Genomic DNA, 27,799 nt, shown 5'->3' on the forward strand with positions numbered 1-27,799 from the left:
AAAGAACAAATGTGAGAAAGTGAACAAAAGAGACATATTCTTCCCTTCAAAGTGATATCAACACTGTGGTACTTTCAATCCACAGTGCTGAAAGATAAATAGGAACTGAAAAAAATAGGCTGCTGAAATTTAAATTACAGTCATTTTGAATGGTAATGATGGTCTCAAAGATGCATTCTAGATTTAGTAAAAAAGCATAGTAATATACTCTTTACATTCATATCTTTCTACATGACTAAAGAGTGGATAAAAATGTATAAATAAAAATGCCAGAAGAAGACTCACTAACTGCAATATCCCTGAGAATGTCATTGTGAGTTTAATTGAATTCAAAAACTGGTTCTTCTTCAGGTAGCACAATGATTGCTTCTTGATCCTTAATTTCTAAGTTGAGGCTCATTTAAATGGAACACTTACATTTGTGCATAACATAGATGTGTAAATTTGAAGTTATAATTTCATCCCAAGCTTTATATCAAAGTAGTGAATAAAAACAAACTATATATAAATTTAAATAGAAAAAAATTTAAGAGAAGCTGAAACACTATCCCCAGGTTCTTCGGATCAAAGTTTCAAATTCTTTTGAGACTTTGCAGAGAAAAACTAAAAGACTAAGAGAAACCTGAAAACCCTGCAAATTAAAAAAAAAAGCAAAAAAAAGCTTTCAGAATGCAAATAATGCCACTAACATTAACAGTTAGGGCTGACAAATAAACCTGTTAGTGTATAGAATGAATTTGCAAACTCATTTTAAAGTACCATCTATTTTTTCTGTCACTGGAGAATGTCACCCTCTAATTATACTGGAACTGTGTGCTGCCAAGAGGTTTCTTTTTTGCTTGCAATTTTATTTTAATAGTTCTCCTTAGCTCCTGACAGCTACTATTAGTCAGTGTACTGGTTTTACAAGGGGGTGCACCAAAGACAGTATTAAATTATTAAGTAATTTATGCAAATGAAAAGCTAGTTGCCGTTGGCTGACAAACAAAAAACAAAGTGAAGATGCTTGGGCTTATGGAGAGCCTTTAACTTCTATAGATAGAAATTGCCATGTGTCCAATAGGGAATGCAAAAAATTATTTTTCCTTCTGAAAAATCTATGTAGTGAGTCATTAAGGGCCTGGTTATTTTTTAAGAATTGCATGGAATACAAAAGGCTCAGAATTAATAGCAACATGAAATAGAAAATGTCTCTGGTTAATTTCACAAATGAAACAAGACTGTACAATTCACAGTCTCCCCTATATCTCATAGGCAGCTTTAAAATGTTTTACACCAGAAAAAAAAATGTGCTAAGTAACTGCTAGAGTAGGTGGTCTTGATTTTCATTACATGACTGCATAAAACCAATACAAGAACTGACATTTGAATCAAGTTTAAGCCAATCAAAGTTACATGAACAAGGTACTCACTTTTTCTTTAGTCTTCGGTCCTTTTCTGCCTGGGTTCCAAGCTTGCCTAATCCCAGAGATTCCTGAGCTGCTGCCTCTGTTTCCATGTAACCTCCTGGAAAGCAAAACAAAATAAACCCCACCATATTTTCCCATAGCTCTTTCACAGTTCTTCCCCCTTGCCAGCATCATACATGTTTGTTTCCTTAAGCCATGCCAGCTGGTGTTCATCAAGAACAATTATCACCTACAGCAGTAAATTCTAGCAAGAAATGGCTACATGGGAAAAAGTAGAAGTAGGGGGAAAAAATGTTTCCTTCTCCTTGTGTGTAGCAGAAATATATGAGAAGAGCTCCCTGATATCTTTTGCCTGTTTTTCTTTGCCCCCTATAGTCTCATGGTCTTAAGCAAACATTGTCATCACCATTTTTTAATCTTAGTTGGGAAATATAGAAATTAAAGTGATTTCTTAAACACTATCTCATTATTATTGATATAATACATGTCTTAGTGTCATAATAATAAAGTCTCCATTTTGCTCTTAGAGTCTTTGATGTGGTTATACCTGCACACACAAGCCAGAGAAGACACAAAGCCTCCTAGATCTCCCTGGAGGGGCTTTTTAGTCACCTAATTCCTGCTGAAGTCGTGGCAACTTGAATAATTTGCCTAGAGTGACAAGGGAAGCTTGCAGTAAGCCAGGACACCTCAAAATAAAATCATATTAACTAAGGGTGTGACTGGTGTTGTATGATCTGTGCTGATCATACAGCATGTCCATTACTGTGACTTGCCTGGTGCAGAAGTGGAAAGATGCTCTGAGTTTTTTATTGCTGCCTGGATTCAAAGCAGAAGGGACCTGCTGACTGGTTTTTACAATATCCTTTCAAACCAGGTGGAGTTTTAACATTCCTGCTTGGCTAATCAGAATTTTTCTCTGTTCAAGAGGGCATTGCTTCTGCAAGTCCCATGATGAGAATGATGCCTTTAGACACAAATGCAGAACACGTTTTGCTTCATCTGTCTCAAAGTTTTACCGAGTATCTTATCTCATGAAATAACTCTTGCTGACTCTGGAGTAAGCCTTCAATTGTTGTACCACTAAACTCACACCTTTCTGAGAAATCAGCTCACAACATGTTAGATAGAGATGGCAGGAGTGCAGTGCAAGGAGAGTTTATCACAGATTGGAAAGTATTCTGGGCATAATGAACTTCACCACAGGACATACACATCTGGCTCTTTGAATAACCTGGGGCACACTGTATTGTACTGAGTGATTGTGCCTGTCAGGATCTTGCAGACAGCCACGATAAATGCTTCCTAACAAGCTGACCTTTGCATACACCATATACATCAGCTTCCTTGGGCAGGGCTAAAAACCCCTGTAATATTTTCAGGTTTTTAGTGACTAGAATATTTAAAATGTATCACAGGAAGGATATGTAACTGTCTAGCGTGGTATTCCACAAGTCAGAGAGAACAGGCTAAGTTTAAAATCAAGCACATAAATAAATAAATAAATAAATAAAGCATTTGTGCTCCCTGCAACATTATTTTCCCTTTTACTGATAATTAAAAGAAATCCTGAAGAATCTAGAAATCGTGAATCTAGATTCTAAGAAAGATCTCTTAAGAAGTGAACTTGGTTTTGGACAACAACACAAAGGGTGTAGCAGAGATGGTAAAAGAAGGAAATTATAAAATAATGAAACTCTGAGCAGTTTAGCAGGTGAAAACCAGTAATATCAGATTTTTCCATCAAATGCAGAGCATTTAGGGTGATGGCCTGGATCTATTGAAGTTAGTGATAAAACTTCTGAGGCTTCAATATTGTTTCTTAAATATGTGTATACATACTGTGTGCTCTTAGAGATATTACAGAATTAGTTACAGAAGTATTGTGTGCACTTACAATGGATAATATCACTGGGATTCCTAATATCCTTTGCATTGACATGAACTTTTAAGGTACTCCTTTAAGCATTATTGTGTACATGTTCAAATATAAGAAAAGAAATTACTGTTTCTGAGGCTCAAAATTGTTTATTATGTCTTCAGTATTTGATGTGTTATTGAAGAGAAGGTATTTTCTTAATGCAAAAGTATAAGAGGTGTATATTTATATCAAACTAGAATGTTTAATGTAAGCAAGGAATTAAATGAGATGCTATTCTTGATTTTTCATTGTAATTTTAGGTTATGAAAAGTATACAGATATACTGAAGTGCAGTGATGATAGGACTATCTAATTTTATGTGACATGTATTTCATGTGGCAGTATCTTAGTATAAACAGAACTATCAATTATGTAGCTGTGCAGATAGCATAATATTTGTCATGGAACTGATTTGAGTACTGCCATGACTGCCATGACTGCTATTCTTTAATTATTTTGTTTCTGTCTTTAAACTACTGCCATTGAATGGAAACTGTCACTTGATTGTTTTTTATCTTTTTATTTTTTGTATCTTAATAATAAAGATTAGAAAAAACTACTCTGTAATTCATCTACTCAATGTCATCTCAGTTTCCAAAAATATTTTGCTCATACTTTTTGGTAAGTTACCAGTATTACTTTTAATTTTATTTATACATGAAAACCCAGTTTACTTAATTAAAATGTGCCTGACACTGAAATCTTTGCTGTTGAGCTAAAGAATGGAAGCCACAAATTTCATTTAAATGCAAAATCTTCAATATATGAATATATTTTCAGGGGTGGTTTAGGTTGGACATTAGAAAGAATTTCTTTACCGAGAGAGTGATCAGGCATTGGAATGGGCTGCCCAGGGAAGTAGTGGATTCTCCATCCCTGGAGATATTTGAAAAGAGACTGGATGTGGCACTCAGTGCCATGGTCTAGCAACCGCAATGGTGGATCAAGGGTTGGACTTGATGATCTCTGAGGTCCCTTCCAACCCAGCCAATTCTATGATTCTATGATTTTTGCAATGTCATGAACTAGTTTTGGAAATTACAAATAAGCTTCACCCAGTTTTACATATGTTTTACTAATCATGTTGAGTATTATGAATTAATCTATTGCCAGATTATATTGCTCCCGAGACATCTTTGTCCTCTAATTTTCTGAGTTACTGTGAAATAATAGATTATTATGCATAATCCATCCATTTTAATAAAATTGATTTTATGAAATGTAAATGTGAATTAAGAATGCAGTCTGGACTTCTAAAACTCTCCATCGGTGCAAATGGTAACATGCAAGTATATCTCAGGGACTCATACAACAAATATTGAAATACATTAAACTATGAAAAAGACTGAATAAATCAGTTTCATTTTTCCCCTAGTAAGAAAATAAGTTTTTAGTTATTAGAATTATATTTAGTTATTAGAAATTAGTTTTATTTTTCAAGAACACTATGCTCCCACAGAGAGGAGAGAAGTTGGAGTATAAATGGTGAATACTCACTTATTTGATTTTACTCTGATACTTTGAATTTAATATTACCTGATTTTATTCTCTACTATTTTAGTGATTGGTTTGCTAGTTGTGATAAGGACATGTTTTGATATTGACTTAATTTTTTAATTCCAGATTTATATATTGCTTAAGCATTTACAGTTACTGCAGACTCTTAACATTTTTTTTAAAGTATTATGTGGTCAGCGTGGCAGTAAAAATTTAGTGCTCCACAAATTTTGACTGTGTGATGTCTCCACGACTGGAGCCAGTATTTCTGCTTCACTGACACACCTATAACAATTTGATGGTTGTGTTGGCATCATTGGCAAGATTCTAATCTTCATCTAACTAATCAGATAGCCTAGCAAGATGGACCACAGCTAAGGATGTATTTACCCATCTGGGCATGCACCTAATTCAAGAAAGTATTGAATCAGTAGGTTCAGTGAAGAGGATGACCCCAGTAATCTGTGCCAGAAGTCTCCTCTCATTTGTGTCACAATCACAGCAACCTCATGAGAAGTGTAACTGCTGATAGCAATGAAGTTTAATGGGAAGGTTCTGCCAAGCAAAAGAGAAGAACAAGCAAATGGGAAACTGAAAAGTAGAGAAATTAAAAATGGGAAAATGATTGTGAAATGGTGACTGTGGCTTGTTACCACTAATTCCTTACTGAGCTGTCCAAGTCGAGCCTTCTCTTTTTTACCGAACAAACGTCCGATTGAAGACTTGATGCCTTTCTTCTTGGGAGCCTTGTGCAGGGAGTCCTGGCTGCTATTGACACTGCCAAGACCAATGCTTTCTGGCTCCAATGAAGCAGGTAAACTACTAGAAAATGATAATAAAGAAATGGAAAAGATGACATGTAAAAATTTCCAGGTAATTTTTCACTTTCTTCTGAGATGATCTGCAGACGCATTAATTGGCTATATTTTAGCAATGATCACCCAACATAAGAAGAATTCACATAATCTTTAAATTATTTAGGAACATGTAAAGCAATACAAGATCACATTTTCAGTATCAGGCTGACTGGATTTTATTAAAAAAAAACCAGAAAATAGATATTTTTTAATTTGCTAAGAACAGCTGGCAAAAAATAGAAGGATCAGCCTGCTGCTTCTCTTCCTAGGATTTGCAGTATTGGTACTTCTAGTGGTCATCAAAACTGTATCTGAAAACAAAAATAACTATCAAGTATTTTAGCACTGATAAACAGTCTTAGAGTCATGCAAGAAACAAAGGGTAAGGCTTTCTTTCTCATGGCAGGGAAAACCATTGCCAAGAAGAAAGAGGGAGAAATCAGGTCATTTTGGAATAAATTTTGAACAAAAACATAATTTGAATGGGATAACACATGGGAAAACTGGAAAGTACCCATTTATGTTACAAACTCCATACCTTCTGGCATCATTGTGGTATGAAGATGGAAGGGTATGAGTCATTCTGATAGCTCTGGGTGTTGGAGGAGGAGAAGTTTCACATTTGATTGTGGCTTTATCTTCATGCCCATCTTCTTCTACCACTGCAATCTGGGGAACAGACATTCCATTGAGAGCAGATTAACTTTTCAAGAAAGTTTCAACATGTGCTACACAAATCTGTCAAGTTAACTGAAGCATGTGTGGATTCAAGTGCAATTTTTTGAGTAAATTCTGAGGATTCTTAATTTTGAAAGAAACTATTAAAGCAACTATTGGAAAAGAGTAATTGTCTAAATATTCCAAGTATGTATTTGATAGGAAAGATATCATATTTGGAGAAAAAATTTATTCCTTTTATGCCAAAAATGTTGATCCAGTAAAGCTCTAAACATGAAAATAGCCTTAAATATGAGTGGGTCTATTGAATTAAATAGGTTTATTAATGTAAAACAAGTTTTTCAGGGAAGTAAGGGAGAAAGTAAATACAGACATAAACAGGCCCACTCTCTCCATAAGCTTGTTAGCAGAATTGTCAGAATGCTTGAAAATATAAGCATGAACAAAAAGGAAATTTGTCCCAGCACATAACAATTTATCTTAAATACTACTTCCTTTCACGTAAGGATAAATGCCATATTCAATACCAGTTCTGTAAATGACTTCATGATACTCCAGAAGATTTCAACCAGTCTGACTCTGCTTACTCTAGCAAGAAGAATGGCCAAAATACATTTGAAAGTAATGCTTCCAAGTTCACACTTGATTTTTAATTCTATGCCTTTAAGTTTGTGCTGGAGGGGATCCAAGATACCACTGGAGGTTTAGCTGTGATCCCTCCAAGCTTTTAAATTAAAATTATTATGCTCAGGAATTGAACTAAGAAGTGAGTGAAGGGGATGCAGTGGCTGTCAAGGAAGCCAGTTGTAGAAATAGCAGAGGAAAATGATTGTTGTACTCTCCCAGAAGTAAAAAAAACCCAGACAGAATCCTACCTTTCTCCGATGTTTCCTGAGGTCGCTTGGCTTACAGTGGTAACAAAAGCAGCAGCAAGAACAAAAGAATAATTAATAATTCTTATATGAGCATAACAAAATGCCACACATTCATTCTTGTCACATTCAGAAATGGGAAGCAGAGATTTCATTAATTTAATACTGTCTGTATTAGATACTAATTGTGCACTTGGTGCTGTAACATGATTACCCCTGACCAGTATGGCATCCTGGGAAAGCAGTTATTTTTTTCCAAAGTTATTATTTCCTTAATTTTAATAAGCTTAGAAAAGACTAGGACAATGAAAGCTTATAGTAACATTCATTATCTTTGGAATTTTCATATAAATCATTCCACTACTCCCAGTGCAGAAATTATGTTGTTTTGGGTTGGTTTTTTTTTTCTAGTTTTATCTAGTATTAGAAATGTATCATTTAGAATAGAGACTGACTCACCAAGTATGAACACAAAATATCATCAAAAAATATCAGGGCTAAAAAGGGGGTATTTGTCTCCAGTTATCCCATATTTATGTGACTAGAATTTGCAGTAAATGGATACAAATCCATTTATCTTCTGCCCTGCAGCATTATTTGGCTGTAGAAGGCTGCTATAACATGTCTTCATCAACCCCCTTTTAATTTCTGGTTTTGGCAGAGGTCTTGTTCATTCAAGCAAGATGAAGAAACTCTGCAGAATTTATTTACTGCATGGCCTGGGCGACGGAGACTCAACTAATATTGCTCCTACAGCCAACCCCTGCAGGATCATTTGTCAATTTGGGCTCTAGAGATGAGATCTCTACACAGCTCTTCCCAGCTGGTAGTCTGTTGTATCTGTCCCCAGCCACTAAGGAGAAGGAAATATGTAGCATGGCAGAAGTGCCCTGAAATGGCTGTTGCATTTGCTAGTGAGGATGAAGATATTGAACAGAACTGGGCCCAACACTGATCCCTGGGGGACACCACTAGTGACTGGCTGCCAACTGGATGCAGCCCTGTTCAGCACCACTCTCTGGGCCCGGCCCTCCAGCAGTTCCTAACCCAGCACAGGGTGCTCCTGTCCAAGCTGTGGGCTGACAGCTTTTTCAGGAGAATGCTGTGGGAGACGGTGTCAAACACTTTGCTGAAGTGGAGCATAAAAGGAGATCAGACAGACTGGAGAGTTGGGCTAGTTCCAATGGGATGAGATTTAACACGACCAAGTGCCGGGTCCTGCACTTTGGCCACAACAACCCCATGGGGAGCTCCAGGTTGGGCACAGAGTGGCTGAGAGCAGCCAGGCAGAAAGGGACCTGGGAGTCTGGATTGACAGGAAGCTGAACATGAGCCAGCAGTGTGCTCAGGTAGCCAAGAAGGCCAATGGCATCCTGGCCTGTATCAGGAACAGCGTGGCCAGCAGGTCCAGGGAAGGGATTCTGCCTCTGTGTTCAGTGCTGGTGAGGCCACACCTCGAGTACTGTGTCCAGTTCTGGGACCCTCAGTTCAGGAAGGATATCGAGGTCCTGGAGCAGGTCCAAAGGAGGGCAATGAGGCTGGTGAAGGGACTCGAGCACAGACCCTATGAGGAGAGGCTGAGGGAGCTGGGGCTGTTCAGCCTAAAGAAGAGGCGGCTCAGGGGAGACCTCATCGCTCTCTACAACTCCCTGAAAGGAGGTTGTAACCGGGTGGACGTTGGTCTCTTTTGCCCAACGACTTTCAACAAGACAAGAGGCCATGGTCTTAGGTTGTGCCAGGGGAAGTTTAGGTTGGACATTAGAAAGAATTTCTTTACGGAGAGGGTGATCAGGCATTGGAATGGACTGCCCAGGGAAGTAGTGGAATCTCCTTTCCTGGAAATATTTAAAAAGAGACTGGATGTGGCACTCAGTGCCATAGTCTAGCAACCGCAACGGTGGTTCAAGGGCTGGACTTGATGATCTCTGAGGTCCCTTCCAACCCAGCCAATTCTATGATTCTATGATTCTATGCTCAGGTTGGTCAGGCATGACCTGCCCTTTCTAAACCTGTGCTGGCTGGGTCTAATCCCTTGCCCATCCTGCAGGTGCTGTGTGATTGCACTGAGGATGATCTGTTCCATGACCCTGCCAGGCACTGAGGTCAGGCTGACAGGCCTGGAGTCTCCTGGGTCCTCTTTCCGGCCCTTTTTGTGGATTGGCGTGACATTCGCCAACTTCCAATCATCTGGGATGTCCCCAGTGAGCCAAGACTGCTGGTAGATGATAGAGAGAGGCTTGGCAAGCTCTTCTGCCAGCTCCCTCATCACCCTTGGATGGATCCCATCCGGTCCCATAGACTTGTGGGGATCCAAGCATCTCAGTAGGTCACTGACTGTGTCCTTCAGGATTACAGGGGGGCTGTTTAGATTCTTGTCACCTTCTATAAGCTCCAGAAAGCTGTGGGCTGTGCTGCTGAGCACTGTGCCTATGGCATCTATGGCTCAGTGCCTATGGCTTATGGTATGTCAAGGGTTCAGCTGCAACTCATATGGACACCCCTTGCTGAACTTTTGATGAATGCCAACTAGGCCACGGTAACCTGAAGTGCAGAATCCATGCTGTCATTTTGTATTTGAATCTGGTGACCCTACTGACCCAAGTGAAAGCAATCAGGTAGTCAAGGTTTCTTTTGGAAGGTCAGTTTAACTACTGCCATGTGGATGGAGCCAGATTGCTCAGTTTAAATGGCCAGTGAAATGCAGCCAAACTGCATACTGGAGAAGGTGTTGCTTTGGGGAAGTGGGTGCCACTACAGTAGCCTGCCCACCCACCTCCTCCACAAGTGTCTGTGCCATCAACACTTCTGTTTTTCCTGTTCAGCAGTAGGAAGAGAGGAAGAGCAAAGAATTAGGCCTGTAGTTTGCAAGGCCTGACCTCCTATTGTAATAAGAAAGCATTGTCCTCAGTTTCCAGGAAGGCAGCAAACATCATCCTAAGCTAGAAGGGGTAGAGGTGGATGCCAGTAGTTTTCAGTTCTCAGGAAAAGTGAGTACTCAGCTTGTACTCACTCACTCTCTACTCAAATGGTAGAGAAAAGTACCTGTTCCCAGCTGAGCAGAATGAACAGCCAGGCTGCACTCCCAGCTGTTCTTAACAACCTTCTTGGCTAGGAAGAGTTGATTTCTGGTTTTTGGTGAGATCAAAGCTCATTTCCCTTCTCCTAAGAGGCTCCACAGGGAATGAGTGCTGCTGCTTCCCAGGAATGAGCCACAAGGGGACATTGATGACATTTAGATTATCAGAGAAATAGCAAATAAAGAATGATGACACAAATATCCTATTCTCCCCACCGTACATGGAGATCACCAGAGTGGGCTGCTTTGGTTCTCTCCTAGTACTTAAAGGAATGAATTCTCCCAGGCTCCAATCTGCTTTGCAGCCCACACTGACCAACTGCATCCTCTGTCTTCACTCTGATCAGTATCAGTTTTACACCTTGAATATGCAAACACTTGCATATTCATTGTATATATTGTTGCATTGAATATTTTTGACTAGGATCAAAATCTAATTTTTTGCAAGTCCCTTTTCAAGTCAAACTAGATATTTCAGGATGTGACTTCAAAGGTAGAGGAATGTTAGAAATCCTTTGCATGATAATTTGACAACTTTGTATCTGTTTGTGTTGCAACACGTTGTGTTGCAATGTTTCAATGAAACCTTGTCGGAAAACAAAGCACTTATCTCATGTGCTTGATGAATGATTAATACATACACAATGCTGCAAAGACAACAGAGTATACTAAATATGCAGCTAGATCCAAATAATCATACACATGAAGTAATAGCAAGTTTTAATGTCTTCCAGACATTTCTGGGATGCTTATACTCACCAATAGTCCCACAGAGTACTGTGTAATGACTGTATCATTTCAGAGCTTTTCATTAGTTCATATTTCTTACACATAAAGTGATTACAGTAATTCCAGTGATCAGTTCTGATTCTTACTAATTCTGCTGCCTGAAGGCCCTTGATCTTCAGATCAAGAGGTCCCTGGGGAATGGTGCAATGCACAAAAACACAACTAAAAAAGGAAACCATCCATATTACAGGGAGTTTGCTAACTATATGTATGATGAAGAGGTAAATAAAGAATTAGAGATGACGCATTCATACAGTGACAAGATCAAGTATTTAATACTAGAAATACCACACGTAAAACTGGCACCGTGAAGTTTCTTACCAGCGTCATAACCCCCATTCTGTCCATCTCCCTGGCTGGGCTGCGTGGGGTGAGTTTAGGAGTTGAGTGTCCACTGGGAGGAGATGAGCTTGCAAGTGATGACGCTGTCACTGAGCCAGTGATGGATGTACCTTGGTGGACTCTGGCCAAATTTAAGCCTTCCAGACTCACACTGGCTACTCTGTTCTCTATTTCTTCAGCACGCAGTTCTGTTGACTCTTTCTCTTCTTGGATTAACCTTGTTAAATAAAAGCAGAATGTGTTTATATTTGTCTCTGCAAAACCAAAAAGCAAAGCTAAAACATATTTAATTTCATACAAGATTCAAAGCAAAAAGAAAGCAAATACAAATAGCAGCCATCAACTCCAAAATATTGAAAATGGTATTTTTAATCACCAGAATGACAAAATTATTTTTCTGAATTCCTTTATCTTTAAAAGCTGAAGAATATGCCCAACAACCAGACTTCATATATAAGGTGAAGGGCAGTTAACAATCTGATTTACCAGACTCCAGTCTTAATGGAGTTATTCTCTCTCTCTTTTTTTTTTTTTTTGAAGCATCCTTTTCTAACTGTAATGAAGGAATTACAATAAATGAAACCATAATGTATTGTAAACAGAAACCTACAAATTCCTTTGCTGTGATAAATATTCTTCTTAAGATCCATTTCAAAATTTCTAAAAAACGTCTACAGTTTTTTCTGAAGAGAGTCATGGCAGAAAGTAAAATAATATTTTGAAAAGAAATTATAACAGTCTTTTTCATTTCAGTAATCTAAATTCTGAATCATCTTTTATAATAGCACAAAACCAAGGCAAAATATTTTTTAATCTCTTTTTATAACTCAAACAATTTGATAAACCCTTATAGTGTTTGTCAATAAAAAGAAGAAAAAAACCCCAAACAATAAAGGCAATGTGAAATGGAACAGAGTTTTCAAGACTATCCTTGTAGAATCATTTTTCTGAAATATATTAAGGAATGCAAAATTAGTTACTTGGTTCTTTAATAATGCTTGTGGTAGTAATGAAAGCCTATAGTTCAGCATAAACTTCTTCAGTAAGGGAAATAAACAACTCTCCATGGGCCTCCAGCGAAAAATGGACACATGATGTTTAAAAGTACGAGTGGCTTTCTAATTTTTAAGAATCAGGCTACGTACCTGATTTCTTTATTGATTGCATCTAGCTGCTCCTGAAGCATCATGGCCAGAGTCTGGGCATCAGAATGGCCACTTGGTGACAGGAGGTCCATGGAACTGAAAAGTGTTTCTCTATCATCATCATCAATGTCGGACATTTCAGTGTCGCTTTCAAACGGATGGCTGCTCAAAATGCCAATCTGCTGGGTCCTATTCCACTCGTGATCCCCAAGTGATTTTACCTGAGTAGGAATTAGGATATACATGGCTTATTCCATAGAAGACAACAGCAAAGTTGAAATGCTATAAAACTGGAAAGGAAAGCAACTAACATTTAAAATGATTCCATGATTAATACTTGCAGTGTTACAAATGATATTTTTTCAAGTAATTTCTAATGCTGTGTAAGATTCATTCTCAGGAAAATTTACATAAAAATATGCCCAGAAAAGACAGACAGTCAAATATGCTTGAACTTTGATGCTTGAATTTCAGCCTTGTCTTCTTTCATTTTAGTACTACAGCACTCTTGTCTTTAGTATGTATAACAAAACACTCTCGCATTTCTGTTCGGGTTTCTCTGCTGTGTTGTTGTTGGTTTTTGTTTGTTTTCTGGAAATACTCAAACTGTAAGCTGAAGAGCCTGAAATGCAATCTCTTCTAAGAGAAAACAGGAGAAGAAATTCAGGATTCACCTTTGGCTCATCTCTGCGTACACCCATCCGGCCTCTTCTAGGTCTCCTTATCACTTTAGTTGACCGATAATCAGACTGGCTATCAACCAGTGAGCCCACAGAGTACCTCAGCTCTGCTGATGTGTCGAGGTGAGGTCTATAAAAAGAACCACAGAAGTAAACTGAGACAATAGTAGTTTAATAAAGCATAATCCAATTACTTTCACTGTAGGAACACAAATGCCTTTTTTAAAAAAAATATAAATTATTATGCATAAGAACAAATTACAGAAACAATGCACAAAATAGAATTTAAAAATGAAAACCTGAAAATGTATTGTAAGAAAATTAATGGAAGGAAAAAAAAAACCAATAAAGCCTTTGCTATTTCAAAATGAAGAACTTAGATAGTAAAAGTGATTGTCTAAAATTATAATGTGAAAAACAAGCAGATTTCAGGACAAGATAATTAAGATAACTGGCTGCTGAATGTACTATCCTGTATATTTTACTTCCATTACTTTCCTGAATGACTATCTGTAAGGTTACTGTAAGCGTGCTACATATTCACAAGTGAGCGAACTGCCTTGCAATATCTAACATCACTTATGAATGGTTCATGTTTATTTGATAACACTTTTGAGAGTTTTAACTTCCAATTCTGCCTGTAACCCTAGAAGTCTTGGGACATTGTGGTGAGACATGCACACTTTGTCATATCTTTTCTTGGTCACAGAACACAGTCCTTGGCTTTTCTGTCCTTGGTCAAGCTACAGCAGTAAAAGTTTGCTTCATGGTGCAATTCAGGAATGCTGCCCATGGATCTGTAGCTGAGTAAGAAGAGCAAAGGCTTTGTGCACCATCTGAGCATTTAACCACAGCAGTGGAGACCTGAAAAATTTTGAGTTCTTAACATGTAAGCAATCTGCACATAAAAAGACATGAACTGCCAGTGGCATCTTGGCTTGTATCAGCAGGACTGGGGATATAATTCTCCACTTGGACTCAGCACAAGGCCTCACCTTGAGTCCTCTCTACAGTTCTGGGCCTCTCACTTCAAGAAGGACCCTGAGGTGCTGGAATGGGTCCAGAGGAGAGCAACGAGGCTGTGATGAGGGGACTAGGGGGAAAGACTTAAAAGGAGAGGCTGAGGGAGCTGGGGCCTGACAGCTCACCTGAGCTCTTGTTGTGTCTATTTCTAAACATAGAGATTAACTTTTCCTTGAGAGGTACTTAATTTCAATTAAAACATACTCATCCTTGGAAGACTGAAGCATTGGTCTCAGATTTCAGACATGACTTTAATAAATTAAAAGTGAAAGATAATATGGTACAACTCTGGTTTCTGCTTATTGATAACCATAAAAAAATCATGAAAGCCTCTACTCCAAGCTACTTTGACAGACTGTAATGAAGAAGTGTAAGTACTGTGACAAATCTAAAATAATAGTGGAAGAATTTCAAGTACTAACCCAGTTTGTTTTAGAAAAAATATATAAACAATAAATAAACAAATAAAATTTCTTTACATTTAGAGAAACAATTAGAACCAAGAGGTACTAGAATTCCTGAAACATAGGTATGTGCCATAGTAATCAAATCAGATCTATAAAAATGTCACAGATACTGAATGATGGTTTAGAGTTTTAGCTCATACTATTGTCCTTTTCTGAACAACCACTAGTTTATTTCTCTGTGCTTCCCACTATTTCACCTTTTAAGAATTTCTCTAAAAACACTTTTTTGATTATACCAATAAGAAAGTTGATAGCAGTTAGGCTACAGATGTCCTAAGCCCTCCATCTACAGCACTGGATAATATATTTTGGGGTTTCATTTGTTTAATTTGTCTGTATATTGTAAGCCATTTAGGGCAGTGACTGTTTTTTGTTTTCTGCTAGTACTGTGTTTGTTGAAACACAACTTTACTCTGCTAATTGATAATACTTGACACTTGCACAGCAAGTTGGCAGGAAAACAGAAACAGTACAGGTTTTAGTCTCTGCCATCTAATCCCTATCTACTCACCAGCTTCATCATTCTGTTGAAAGAACAAACTCCTGCAAATACTGCAGAAGGGCTGAGAACAATGAGGATTTAAGGCTGATAGCTCCCTATTCCCAAAGGGGCCGGCAGCATTGAGAGGTGAGGTCATGGAAGGGGAAATATACTGGTTTAGGGGAACCTGCTAGGTTCCCAAGACATTCAGACAGTTTATCAAGGTCAAACAACCCTTTGACAGGGCTAATCAGACTCCTATTTACAGCACATGAGCTAATCAGCATGAGGTGCTGCTTACCAAGGATGGCTGCTCCAAAACCACCTCTACTGGTAGCTTCAGCAGTTCAGCAGTCTGTGTACTTGCAAGCACACTCACAAAACAGTGTTTTATGAGCCCGTGGTCACACACTCCCAAAGGAACCAAATTTGAACAACTACAAGAATAACATTCTGAATATCAGTGATTTACACTTCTCCACGTACAGAAAAATATTATTCCAAGAGATAATAAAAGGTCAAGGGAGAAACCTTGTCCAGATTCTAAATGATGTCTGAGCAAACAGTATGCAAACAATACCTGATGCAAGCAAAAAAAATCTCCAAAAAGAATAAATTCAGAGGACTAGAGTGCTCTGAATTTAATCTTGGTCAAAGAGCTTTGGCTGCCATCTTTTTAAAGATTACATGTTGAATGTTGTTGTATGAAAACAGGACATGACACACATTTATCACTCAAGTTAATTTTTTTTATTTTGAGGGATAAATTTAGGCAAGAAGGACTTTCTAACATTATAAATTAATTTCAGCTATTATTAGGAATTTTTTTATATCTATCTTATTATGGTTCCCATATTGCTTTTCTGCCAAAAAAAGACACAATGTTTAATGTCCTGTTATGACATTGTCAGGTGTCTTTGAATACTGCCTTCATCTTTACCTGAAGAGCTGTGGCTTGGTCCTACATACTAAGAAAAGCTGAGTTATTTCTTCCTAATAAAAATCATTATTAGATACAATTGATCAAATATGATCATATCATATGCTCATATCGTATAGCCTATCAATATATCACAGATATGTTGATCAGCTTCAGCATTAAAGAAGGTGTTTTCAAATTAATCTCAGTAAGATTTAGGTCTATTCTCACTGCTATAAGGCCCCATTTTCCTATAAAAAAGATAAAAAACAGCTGTAATAATCATTGCACGAATTATACATTCTAAAAAATACATGAGTACTTGTATGTGGGGTCAGAAAAAATACCTCTTGTGAAGGCCTGACACTTGTATTTATGTTCCATTTTAACTTAAAGGGTAGAAATTTTTGTTATTTAATATTACCTTGACAGGGTTGGTTCAATTAAAGAACCAGCCCTCAATTTCATTTGATCCAGTTCGGACCTCAGTTTCTCAATTTCTTCAGCAAGTCTTTCCTGGAAATAAGAATGGTAAGATATAATTCCTTGTGATAAAAAATATATTAACTTTATGAGTTATTGTTCTTGTAAAACTACACAAGCAAGATAAACTGAAAGTAGTACCAGCTATAATAGGAGAAGGCAGTGAACTTGTTTAACTCTCATTATTGCAAGGCATGCACCAAGGTTGTACAGCACTCTAGTGTTCTTCCACTATCTTGAAGTGATGGCAAAACTGGTTTGGACTTGAAAGTTACTTTTTTCCTTATACAGCTAGGGTCAGGAAAAGAACCAGCACTGATCTGTGCAATAGCTGTATTCTCTGTGCCTAGGCATAGTTCAGTGTGCAACACAACATTTGTCCTTTAGAGATTGTGTCCTGGGCTTTTTATTTATGAATAGACATAGACTTAGAGACAACCACATTTTAGGTCCTTTAATGGACTGCATTTTTAAAGCTCGCTCCTGGGAGCTGATGAAACTCAGGTGCTGCTGGTAAAAAATGACAGGCGGATGCAAAAAATGGATTTCTGGAACCAACTAACAAAATGTCTATTGACAGCAGCTACTAGGAAAAGCAGCACTGTTCCCAAATTCTACAAATGACAGTCTAAGAATTTTAAAACAAATTAGGAGCAAACATGGGATGAAGAAGCAACCTGCTGTTCCAAAGGATTAAAATATTGAGATTTTCAAAATCTAGGAACGAAAGGGATCTGCGCTTAATTACTTTCATATTCAGTAATTCTTATTACAGTATTTTTACACTATTTCTTCATTGAATAGAATTATAAAGATGAATCGGTGGTCAGTCTGCTTATATAATTTACCAGGTATTTAGATATTATTAATATCTGCTTTTATGCCAACGTCTAAAATTGTTTCAACAGTTTCTTTATCTAAGTGCAATTTAAATAAATAAATAAGAATTTTTATCTTGCCTTCCTGAGGCTAGGATCTCAACCATGAACTTAGCTCAGAACAATTTTTAGAGACCCTCAGAGGTAAGGTAAGATATCTGGATGATTAAAGAAATTATCATTGATGCAGAGAAGATTTTGCATGCTGGTTGGATAATTAATATACCATATAATTACTTCTAAATACATAACTTTTAAGGAAAAACAGATAAAAATGCAGTACCTTATCATGTAAAGATTCTTCAAGATTTTTCCTGAAACTTTCAGATTCTTGAATCAAAACATTCTAGAAAGAAAGAAAAAAAAGAAAAGAAAAAAACCCAGAAAGAAATTAGAGATTCGCTAAATATCACCACATACATGTAACCTCCATGTACAAGTTAGGAAGCTTAAGTAACAAATAAGTCTTTCACTGGACTTTAAAAAGAAAATCCTTGAATGCCTCAGTTTAAGTACATGTTCAAGATAAAACACTGGAAGTAATCCAAACATGTAGGACAATGTCCTATAAAAAACAGTAAACACTGCATTTTTAATTTAGAAACTGTCATGCTCTTACACAACTATTTCTCCCAGGTTCTTCTTTTGCCAGACCTATTTCGTTCTTTCCACAACATTTTGTTTCAGTGATAAAAAACAGAAGTACATCCTCTGAGAGATTCTCAAATGTCTTTCTGAAAGACACTGAAAGATTCTCCTCAGATTAAAGTGCAGGTGAATAAGTAGAAGAAGGAAGGATTACGAAGGGTGAATATAAACTCATGGGATTTGAATTTTACAGGCCCATTGCGTCTCACACCACAGAAAACCTGTAAATAGAATTCCCTATCCAGGGATAGATGTTTATTCTATAAGGGACAGGGACTCAGAATATTCAGTTTATCCAGTCTGCAGTACCTCTGAGAAGATTCTTGAGTCCACTCTTGAATTGTTGAATGTGTAAGTGAGACCATATTTGTGGTAATATTCGGTAATACAAATCAGCATGATGTATCCATTCCGATAAACGTGGGACCATGTTTCCCACAGAAGAATCTTTATTAAGGTCAACTTTACATTACCCTTTGCACCATACCTTTTCTTCAAGTGCTGCCATTCTCTCTTTTAAGTGTAGCTGCAGACGCTCATTGGATTCTGTCAAGAGTCTGTCTACGGTATCTGATAACCTTTTGTTGTGCTCCTCATTCATTTTTTCTCTTTGCCTTGCCTTTAATATAGAAGAGACTGATTGGTAGGGTTCAAAATAAAGCAGTACAGACATGTTTCATTTAAAAAAAATGTAAAATGAAATACGGTAACTGCAGCTATCTAAAGAAATTCCACAGGAATCACTAAAACAGTTACTGAGTAATACACATTCATTGTTGTATCAGCAATAATCTTTGAAATCTGCAACTAGATGTAAACAATGAAGACAGATAAGTAACGTGGGAAGATGCTGCCATCACTGTTATAAATGAAACATTTACCAGTAGATAGACTTGTGTGCTGAGGTGCATAATGTAGGGTTATATTGACAAATTAAATTAAAATGAGAAAATTGCACAGAAGTTGTCTGCAAGACACGTACTCTTTGAAGTTCCTGATTCTTCTCTTCAAGTTGAGCTTCTAAGTGTCTCATTCTTTCCTCAATGTTTCCATGTCTTTCTTCTGCCTGCAAAATACAGAAGGACTCTTTCTGTAATTTAAGTGGCTTTGTAAATTTTTATCTCAGTAAGATTTAAATAAAACATAAAGCAAGCTACTACTAACTGCAAACTTAGTTTTCCAAAAATAAACTTTATTTAAACAGGCAGCTGAACAGCATTGCTTGAAATGTGTCAGCTACAAAGGCCTGTTACATCCAAGCATCAGCAAAACATTGGAGTTATTTATGAGCAATGAAATCAGCCAAATGTAACATGCAGACTGTGCATGGTTTGAACACAAACCTGCCATTGTAAAATTGTAAGCTCCTGAAGCACTGAACTGCACGATGGTTGATTATCAATTAAAAAAAAAAAATTAAAGAAATTAAAACAAGTCAGATGGATTCTATTTAGCAATAGAAAGTAAAGTCCAGTAGGACTACCTTCCTACGTATGGAGATCATTTCTTGTAGTTTAGCTTCCATAACATATTGATAATCATCAGATGAGGTAGAAGAGGTTGGATCAGACTAACAAGTCAAGGAAAAGGAGAGGGACAAAATTGAAAAATCAGAACTAAAGACACTGACACTGAACAGAATACAGCACAGAATGCTTAAAAGAAAAGTGTGATTGAAAATTTAAATACTTTTAACTGACAGATTTTTACATGGAATAAACTACACTGATTTTTGGTGAATATGATGCAGTTGATGTGGAGAAACTCAAAATAATGGAATGCTAAAAAAGCTATCAACCTACACATGGAAGTTCAAGGTTAGTGATGGCTGGCTGATGACACTACAGAGTAATTTCAGAGCAATACTGTCTAATCTAATGTTTGGGTTTTTTTGGAATTATGGCAAACTAAACATCAGAACAGGACTATGCGAGGACAATGTCAAAAAGTTCTTTATAAATCTTCTATCGTTTTCTAGGAATGAAAACAATATATAAATACTAAATTAATGATCAGCCAGTTACAGAACTGTGCAATGTTATGATACATTCCCTACTTTCTAGAAAACAGGAAGAATATCTAAAGATCAAACTTTAGTATTCCATTATAGAATACACTACATAAGCCCTTTCATTAAAATAAACAATATAGTTTCATCCCTTTGAAAGGATCCACCCTGGTGGATCTCCCTGGAAGGTCAAGGTCATCAGATAAAAGAAAGAAGAACCTATAAATAAAAATTCATTAATAGGAATGAAAAGTTATTACTGAGTATAGAAAGAGTAATTCATCCAAAGATTCATTACTACTTCTGACAGAAATCAACCTTAATTAGGTAATTTTTTGTAAAACATGAATATTCATGTTATTGTCATATCAAACAAGTCTATGTTATCATTCAAAATGAGAAAAAAAAAGCCCTTAAAGAAAGGGAAATGGATATATTGGATTTGTTGCTATGGAAACAGGAATGTGCATAAGGCATATAGACAGAGCGTCTGATGAGTCTGTTGTGAGCTCACGCTTGTCAAATGCTATTTCCCTCTGTCAGATTTACTCTCTCTCAACAAGACATCCTGACCTCCATCTTCATCCATCTTCAGACAAGCAAACTTTAAAATGTACAAGAAACACTAATTTTACAACTATATTTTTTAGTGAGGCTGTTTTTCATGCTGTTATCGATTAGGATTTATCAGAATAATTAGGAACAGACACCAAAGTAATTCATAACTTAAAATTACTCAAAACTGAAATTCAATAATATATCAAGCCTAAAGACCAGACATAAAATAAGCCTGTTATCTCGAGATTTATAAATATAAACTGCAATGTTTTATACAAAGACATCCATATGACAAAATCCTACTTTGTATAAATAAAAGAATGCTTAGCTTTGACAGTCACTGCTATTCTTTTGAGCTAAGTATATTCTCAAAACTCAAGTTATTGCTAACTTTAAGGGAAAGTCAATATACTTTGTAATTAAGCTCATTTAATAAAAGCAGTTGTAATTTCTGATCATAAAGCAGGCATATTGTGATACATTTGAACTTATTCACTATGTGAAACTATCTTGTTTGTCTATTATTATTTGGACCAATGATGGTTCCTTTATGAGTTTCTTTGTTTTATCTTTTAGCTTTACATCGTAATGTGTTTTAGCACACAAATTCCAATGCCCTGCTTTGTCTCCCAACTGCATAAATGAAAAAATAGGGTTGAAAAGTCCCTGTAACTGCAGAAAAAAATCATGCTAACTCCTCCACTAAGGGGTCAAGATTAGATTTATCCTTCTCTGTAGAAGACAGACTTTTCCCCTTGTATGAGTCTTGGCTGCACTATTGGTTCAAGACCTTTTCTTAAAGTGTCTCCAAAGGTCGGGAGATGATTGGAAATCATCAAAGCTCTGAGCTGATGACGGAGAATGCTTAAGTAATTTTACCTCTTTTGAAACCATTTTCATTGAGGGAGATGAAGAACCCACTGGATGTACCATCCTACAAAACTAAAGAGCTTAGAGGACTGTAAACTCTAAAAGCAAGCTACTTAATTTTCATTGTTTCTATTTATTTTTGCCTACAAGAAAGCTGGGGTAGGGCTTTTTACATGTATGTGTAGGAAGAGGACAATGGTTTCAAACTTGAAAAGGGAAGATTTAGGTTAGAGTTGAGGAAAAAATTATCTTTGTGAGGGTGGTGAGATGTTGGCACAGGTTGCCCAAGGCAATTTTGGCTTCCCCCTCCCTGTGTTAGTCAGCCCCAGACATATCCACCAGAACAGGCTCTTTGGCAGACTTGGAAACCTGCCATGAAAGCCTTGGATGGTTCAGTCTATGCCCTGTGGGTTGATGGTATGAGGCAGAGGCTGAGACACCAGTGATAGTCCCATTGCCATAGCAGAATTTCTGACAAAAGTGAGAAAGAAAGGACAATCATGGGCTCTAATGTTTGAGAACAGAAGTTGGATTTCTTACAAATTGTTTTGCCAAGAGTTAACTCAGCTAAAAACTTTCTAAAGTGGAACTTGCTTGACTAATGGCTTGGCAGATCTTACCCTATATTCTTCATTTTAATATATCACTTGCATGCCTGTTCAATATTACTCTGTACAGGAGGATTAGCCAGACACATGGTGGGGTATTCAGCAACTGGCTTTTAAAGCATTTAGCCAGCACAGACAGTTATAAACAGATTTGCTAAATGTGTATCTTAGACTGTATTAAAAATATATGGACAAGAAAATATGTCTGATCCCTGTGAGATACTAGTATGAGTCTTAATGCTCACTTTGCAATCTATATGATAAGAAGCAGCAGAGAAATAACCAGTATAAGCCAGTAACACACAGGAAAATTCTGCTTTGAGAGAATTCCAAAACAGCTTGTATTCTTGCTCTCTAACCCTGTTAAAATCCTGCTGTTAATGTGACCACAAAAAAAAAAAAAAAAAAAAAAAAAGAAAAAAGAAAAAAAAAGTTGCTTTCACATCATCTGTTAATGTTGGCACTGCACATTTTCTAGGTCTTTGCATCTTAGTTGAAAAAAAAAAAAAAATCCAATTTCAGATGCAGAAAGCACCTGTCCAGTACAGGTGCTATAATTATTCTTCCTCATGCTGGGTTGCAGGAACAAATCTAAACTCTTCCAATTGAACAAGCTGATTTCCACAGTTTTGAGACCTCAACTTTTCAATACTTGCTGTCTCCAGTTTTTCTACTGGCTTCTTATAACACACAGTCCTTTGGTTAATTTTTAGAATGAGTTATTCCAGAAGAAATAATACATTATTGAATCAAGCTATGCAACTGCAGGTGAAAACAGATGATCATGGTGACTGAGTCACAACAGCTTAGAAAGTTACCAGCTACTTGTTCACGTGGTTACTTCTACTCCATTGAAATGTGACAAAATATGGTGGCTTAAGTCACCCCTTTTTTCTACAAAACCAACTTTTCAGTCACTAGACATCTACACATTCATGCCATTCCTTCATTTTTCCACCACCTTCTACATCTTGTAGGTTTAGTAAGCCACTCCTTCCATTTAGCTCTGTCAAACTTGCTTCTTCCTCCTATCAGGACAAAATTCTTCTGTGGAAAGGGAAGTGCAAGAAGAGGGATGGTCTGAGAAGACAGTAATGTGTGGCAAATGTGGAGTTTTCTTAGGCTTCCCTCCCCATAGAAGACTGTATTGTTTTGATTCTTTTTCCCAGAAGATTTATCAACCTCATTCTTCATCTAACTCATCATTTTTTCTCTCTCTTCTTTCTTCTCAGAGAGATTTCCAGGAGAGTTTCCATCCTTATCATCCTTTCCACAACAGACTTCCTTTCATTTTCGTGCAACTCCTTCCCTACCTAATGCAAACCAGTTCTTCACATTGTCACAAAATAAGCATTGTGTCCCACTTGCCTACAATTTTCAAGTCATTTTTTATCACATTTAAAATAAACTGAATGTGTTACTAGTCTAAATGTGGTTTGTTATAATTATGGTTTCCTTTTCTCCATCTCAGTGCAGTTAAAAAGCACTGTTGGTGCTTGATGACCTGCAAAGAGGGATGATGGAATAAAATGCTGTCTTGTGATCAGAGAAAGTGATATGGTACCTCTGTTGCACAGGCACCTGAGGGGGATAGTGGCTAACAGTGGGTGTGAGTGAATGAAAGGTGGATACTGGTTATCTCCACTGGAGTACTCCTTAAATACATGCAAGGAGAAACCACGTTTTACAGACTAACCATCTGAAGATTCTAGATGCTCCAGTGCCTGAGGAAAAAAACCCAACCCTTCTGAGGTTTAGTTAATATTGGAGAGAGGCTCTTTCTACTACCAAGTGCCTCTTCTTTGGGGCAGGCAAACAGACCAATAGTGTGAGAGTGAGAACAAGGTGGCTCAATGAGTTATGGCAGTCCAAATCTTGGGATACATGCTGGGAACTGTGCTACTTGTCATGACCAGACGGGTACCGGTGTGATGGCCAGGCAGGATAGCACAGCACATGGGATCATGCTGTTCCAGGTTAGTCTGCCACAGGCTGACTAACCCTCCAGTTGCTCATCCAATGGGGAGAACACAGTGAAAACAAAGCCAAAGAAAAGTTCAAATGAATCAGGGAAATTTATGAGTACTTATCTGAGTTCACTGTATAGTCCAGATTTTTGGAAGTTCAGTCCTTATGAACTAGTTTTGGGCATGGAAAGGTAGCAAAAGTCATTCACTAGCCCATATATATAAAAAAAGAGAAACAACTCATTTTAAAAACTGATACCATAGAAAGATCTCATTCTACATTCTTCTTTGTAGAATCCCAACCCTGCTTTACTATGAGGAAGAGTATAATAAATTGAATACAGAATTGTAACATGCATATTTTAAATGTGGGTGTGGGGAGTGGTGGGGCATCACATCCAAGTCCAGAACATGTTTGTTCTGTTTTACCTCTTCTTGTAAATTACAGGTCCTATATTTTACCCACAGAGAAGCAGTCATGGTTTCCAGTTATCCCATACTACTTTTCCTTAAAAAACATATAAAATATATAGGTTTAACTCACCTCTTTCATATGATTGTTACCCCATTAATCTCAGAGAAGCCACTTTCATTGAGGTAATATAAAAGAAAGGAGAATCAGTTTTGACTTTTTTGCAGTGCAGAAAATCTAGCTGATTCAGGTGGCTCATGTTTTATTCAGTACACATGGAAATGCAGTGATCATAGCTCAGGTGGACAGACTTCAGGTAGTCTGAATCCAGCTAATTAGAGCCTTCCTGACAATATGTATGCTGGCAAAAAGCTCAACAAGGGCAAAAATAATTAGACATTATTCATCTTCTTAGGCAGGTCTTCCAGCTTTAAATAGCTAGTGGAGTAACAGTCTACCAGGTAGCTAATTTAAAACTACTTCAGTAAGCTGCAGTGACTACATCATCATCTTTGGTTCAGAACTACATTTATGTGATCCATGAAAAGAATTGAGGCTTCAGAGATGTCAAACCAGCACTGTAGTAAGGTCTACAGTTTTTTTAATATATATATACAAGATCTATAAACCACAGGCTTTTTTGGCCTGTTGGCTTACTTTTAGGTATTTGGCCTACTGGCCAAATTCAGACATTCTTCTTCATCTTATGTAATCCAAGAAGACACAATTTTAAATAAGATAAAAGTACAGTGTTTCATTACACTGTACAGTGTTTCATGCAATCACAGAGAAATGAACAGAATCAGCATTACAGTATAATACAATTCTTAGTGCTTCCTGCTTGGCAAAAACTTAACATAAATCAAAGTGAAATGGAGTGGAGTGTCATCTCTGTTCACAGCTATCTAACTTCATCCCATGAAATGATGTAAGAAGACAAACAGAGATGTATACTGCAGCTTTAAGGTCACAATAACAACAGCATCTCATGGAAGTACCTGAGTGCTCTGCATGGTTGAAATGGGATTTCTTCTTACAATTCTGTCAATAATATATGTCCAAGGAAAAATGCAGTTGCAAGAAAAGACATGCTTGAGACTGCAAAATACTTACTGGTGCCTAATTGCTGGAGAAATTATTCAGGAAAAATCCTCTTAAAATAGAAAACAGTACTTTTGATCTACTGAGGGCATTAGAAAATGTGATTATTTGTAGAATCATAAACAACTGAAAAACAAAATGTTAAAATGCCTTGGGGTTGCTCTTATGTGGACCTGAGTTTTTAATAAAATGCAATTATATTTGCTTGATATTTCATGGAGTTCTTTTTTTGCTGATTCTCTTTTTTTCCCACCACTTTCAGTCTCCCATTCAGATTCCCACCCATTCACATAAACATAAAGCGGACAGCACAAAATACTGATTACTGAATAATGATATTTACTTAATAAAATTAAAAAACTCAACCCAAATCTCCACAAAGTAGGTAATCTTCCTTCCTTCCTTCCTTCCTTCCTTCCTTCCTTCCTTCCTTCCTTCCTTCCTTCCTTCCTTCCTTCCTTCCTTCCTTCCTTCCTTCCTTCCTTCCTTCCTTCCTTCCTTCCTTCCTTCCTTCCTTCCTTCCTTCCTTCCTTCCTTCCTTCCTTCCTTCCTTCCTCCCTTCCTTCCTCCCTTCCTCCCTTCCTCCCTTCCTCCCTTCCTCCCTTCCTCCCTTCCTCTCTTCCTCCCTTCCTCTCTTCCTCTCTTCCTCCCTTCCTCTCTTCCTCCCTTCCTCTCTTCCTTCCTCTCTTCCTTCCTCTCTTCCTTCCTCCCTCCCTCTCTCTTCCTCTTTCTCTCCCTCTCTCTCTCACTCCCTCTCTTCCTTCCTCCCTCCCTCTCTCTCCCTCTTTCTCTCCCTCTCTCTCTCACTCCCTCTCACCCTCTAAATTTAACTACATTACTTTGAAACCAGACTTTATTAGTGAGCTGCTCCACAATTAAAGCTTATATATATAGTGAAAAACACGAGAACTGAAAAAAATCCATCAAATCTAAAAATGGCTAGGAACAAAAATAGCCAGGATTCCTTGGCAATAGAGAAAGATAAGCTTAGGTAAATCATAACAATATGTAGTACAATCTCTTAAATGTATTTTTTCTTTCTTTGTCTGATTTTAAGAGATTAAACATATTATCTTTATGTGTTTTTATGAAGCTGATTATACCTGAGTTGATAATACCTGAGTATTAACTACATGCACACCTGAAACTATTAGAAGGGAAATATGAAAATCAGACTACTGGAATTTTAATTTTACCTTCTTATTTTTCTGTAAGAAAGGTGCCATGTAATTTTTTTTTGTTTGTTTCTTGTTTTTTTTTCAGAAAAACCCTCCGTTTTTCAGTTTGAAACCCTCTCAATGTTTCCGATTCGTGTTTTCAGATACATGATCCAAAGGGTCATTCAAAACAAATCTTGTAAGTATGTACTGTGAGTTGTCTTCATTTGTGTACTAGAAATGATACCAGCTGCCACTGTGATTTGATTTTATACCACTTACTGAAACGAAAATAATTGTTGTTTCATACACATGTATGAAAACATCCAGAAGATTCAAGTGTAGGAACGAGAGTTCTCCCCACTCCTCTCCGCTTAAATTAGAAACCCTCACACACACACAGGGGTGGGAGAGCTTCTTATCCTCCTAGGATAAGTAATGCTCACATGTTCCAGAAACATGTGACTTTGTTGTAAATACAGTCTAAGCTAATTTACAGATAACTACTTTTCCTGTTACCAAAATGCTAAGAATTACAAACACAGCAATGAAACCGTTTCCGGTTAAACTTTCGGCACGCGCTAATCCGTAAATGTTTTTCTTCTTTCACATCAGCTTGATACTACTTTTGTTTTGTCCTCAAGGTGAGGAATCAGGATACGAATCAACATTAAATGATGAGGCTTCTGAAGTGAACCTATTTCTCGGGGCAGTACCTTAGTCAGAGCTGCGATTCTTTGAGCCAGTTCAGCCTCCACTTCGGGTAAGGTTTCAGCCTTCCTCATGGTTTGCTGCAGCTTCTGCTCAGCCAGCTCCAGACGCTCTTGCAGCTGTCTGTTTTTGTCTTCCAGCTGAAGGCCAAAGAGAGATAAAGGGGTGTAAAAAATGAAATCAGAATGAAGATTTTTCTTCAGTCTCCTGGGTGTCAGGGAAGCGATCAAAACTCACTACTT

General features: G+C 37.3%; 1 protein-coding gene across 1 annotated transcript in view; it reads right to left on the reverse strand.

Annotated features, from left to right (window-relative positions):
* The window catches only part of PPFIA2 (PTPRF interacting protein alpha 2), a 281,670-nt gene that overhangs the window by 33,115 nt on the left and 220,756 nt on the right, over window positions 1-27,799 (reverse strand). The window contains exons 10-21 of the mRNA XM_030446493.1: window positions 27,563-27,697; window positions 19,148-19,231; window positions 18,653-18,784; window positions 17,801-17,863; window positions 16,581-16,672; window positions 13,261-13,396; window positions 12,587-12,807; window positions 11,421-11,658; window positions 7,238-7,267; window positions 6,223-6,353; window positions 5,495-5,649; window positions 1,413-1,506 (exon numbers count right to left, since the gene is read on the reverse strand). Of these exons, the coding sequence (XP_030302353.1) occupies window positions 1,413-1,506; window positions 5,495-5,649; window positions 6,223-6,353; window positions 7,238-7,267; window positions 11,421-11,658; window positions 12,587-12,807; window positions 13,261-13,396; window positions 16,581-16,672; window positions 17,801-17,863; window positions 18,653-18,784; window positions 19,148-19,231; window positions 27,563-27,697 (1,511 nt within the window). The remainder of the gene's footprint in view (window positions 1-1,412; window positions 1,507-5,494; window positions 5,650-6,222; window positions 6,354-7,237; window positions 7,268-11,420; window positions 11,659-12,586; window positions 12,808-13,260; window positions 13,397-16,580; window positions 16,673-17,800; window positions 17,864-18,652; window positions 18,785-19,147; window positions 19,232-27,562; window positions 27,698-27,799) is intronic.

This window comes from Calypte anna, chromosome 1 (assembly GCF_003957555.1).
Source record: "Calypte anna isolate BGI_N300 chromosome 1, bCalAnn1_v1.p, whole genome shotgun sequence".
NCBI lineage: Eukaryota > Metazoa > Chordata > Aves > Apodiformes > Trochilidae > Calypte > Calypte anna.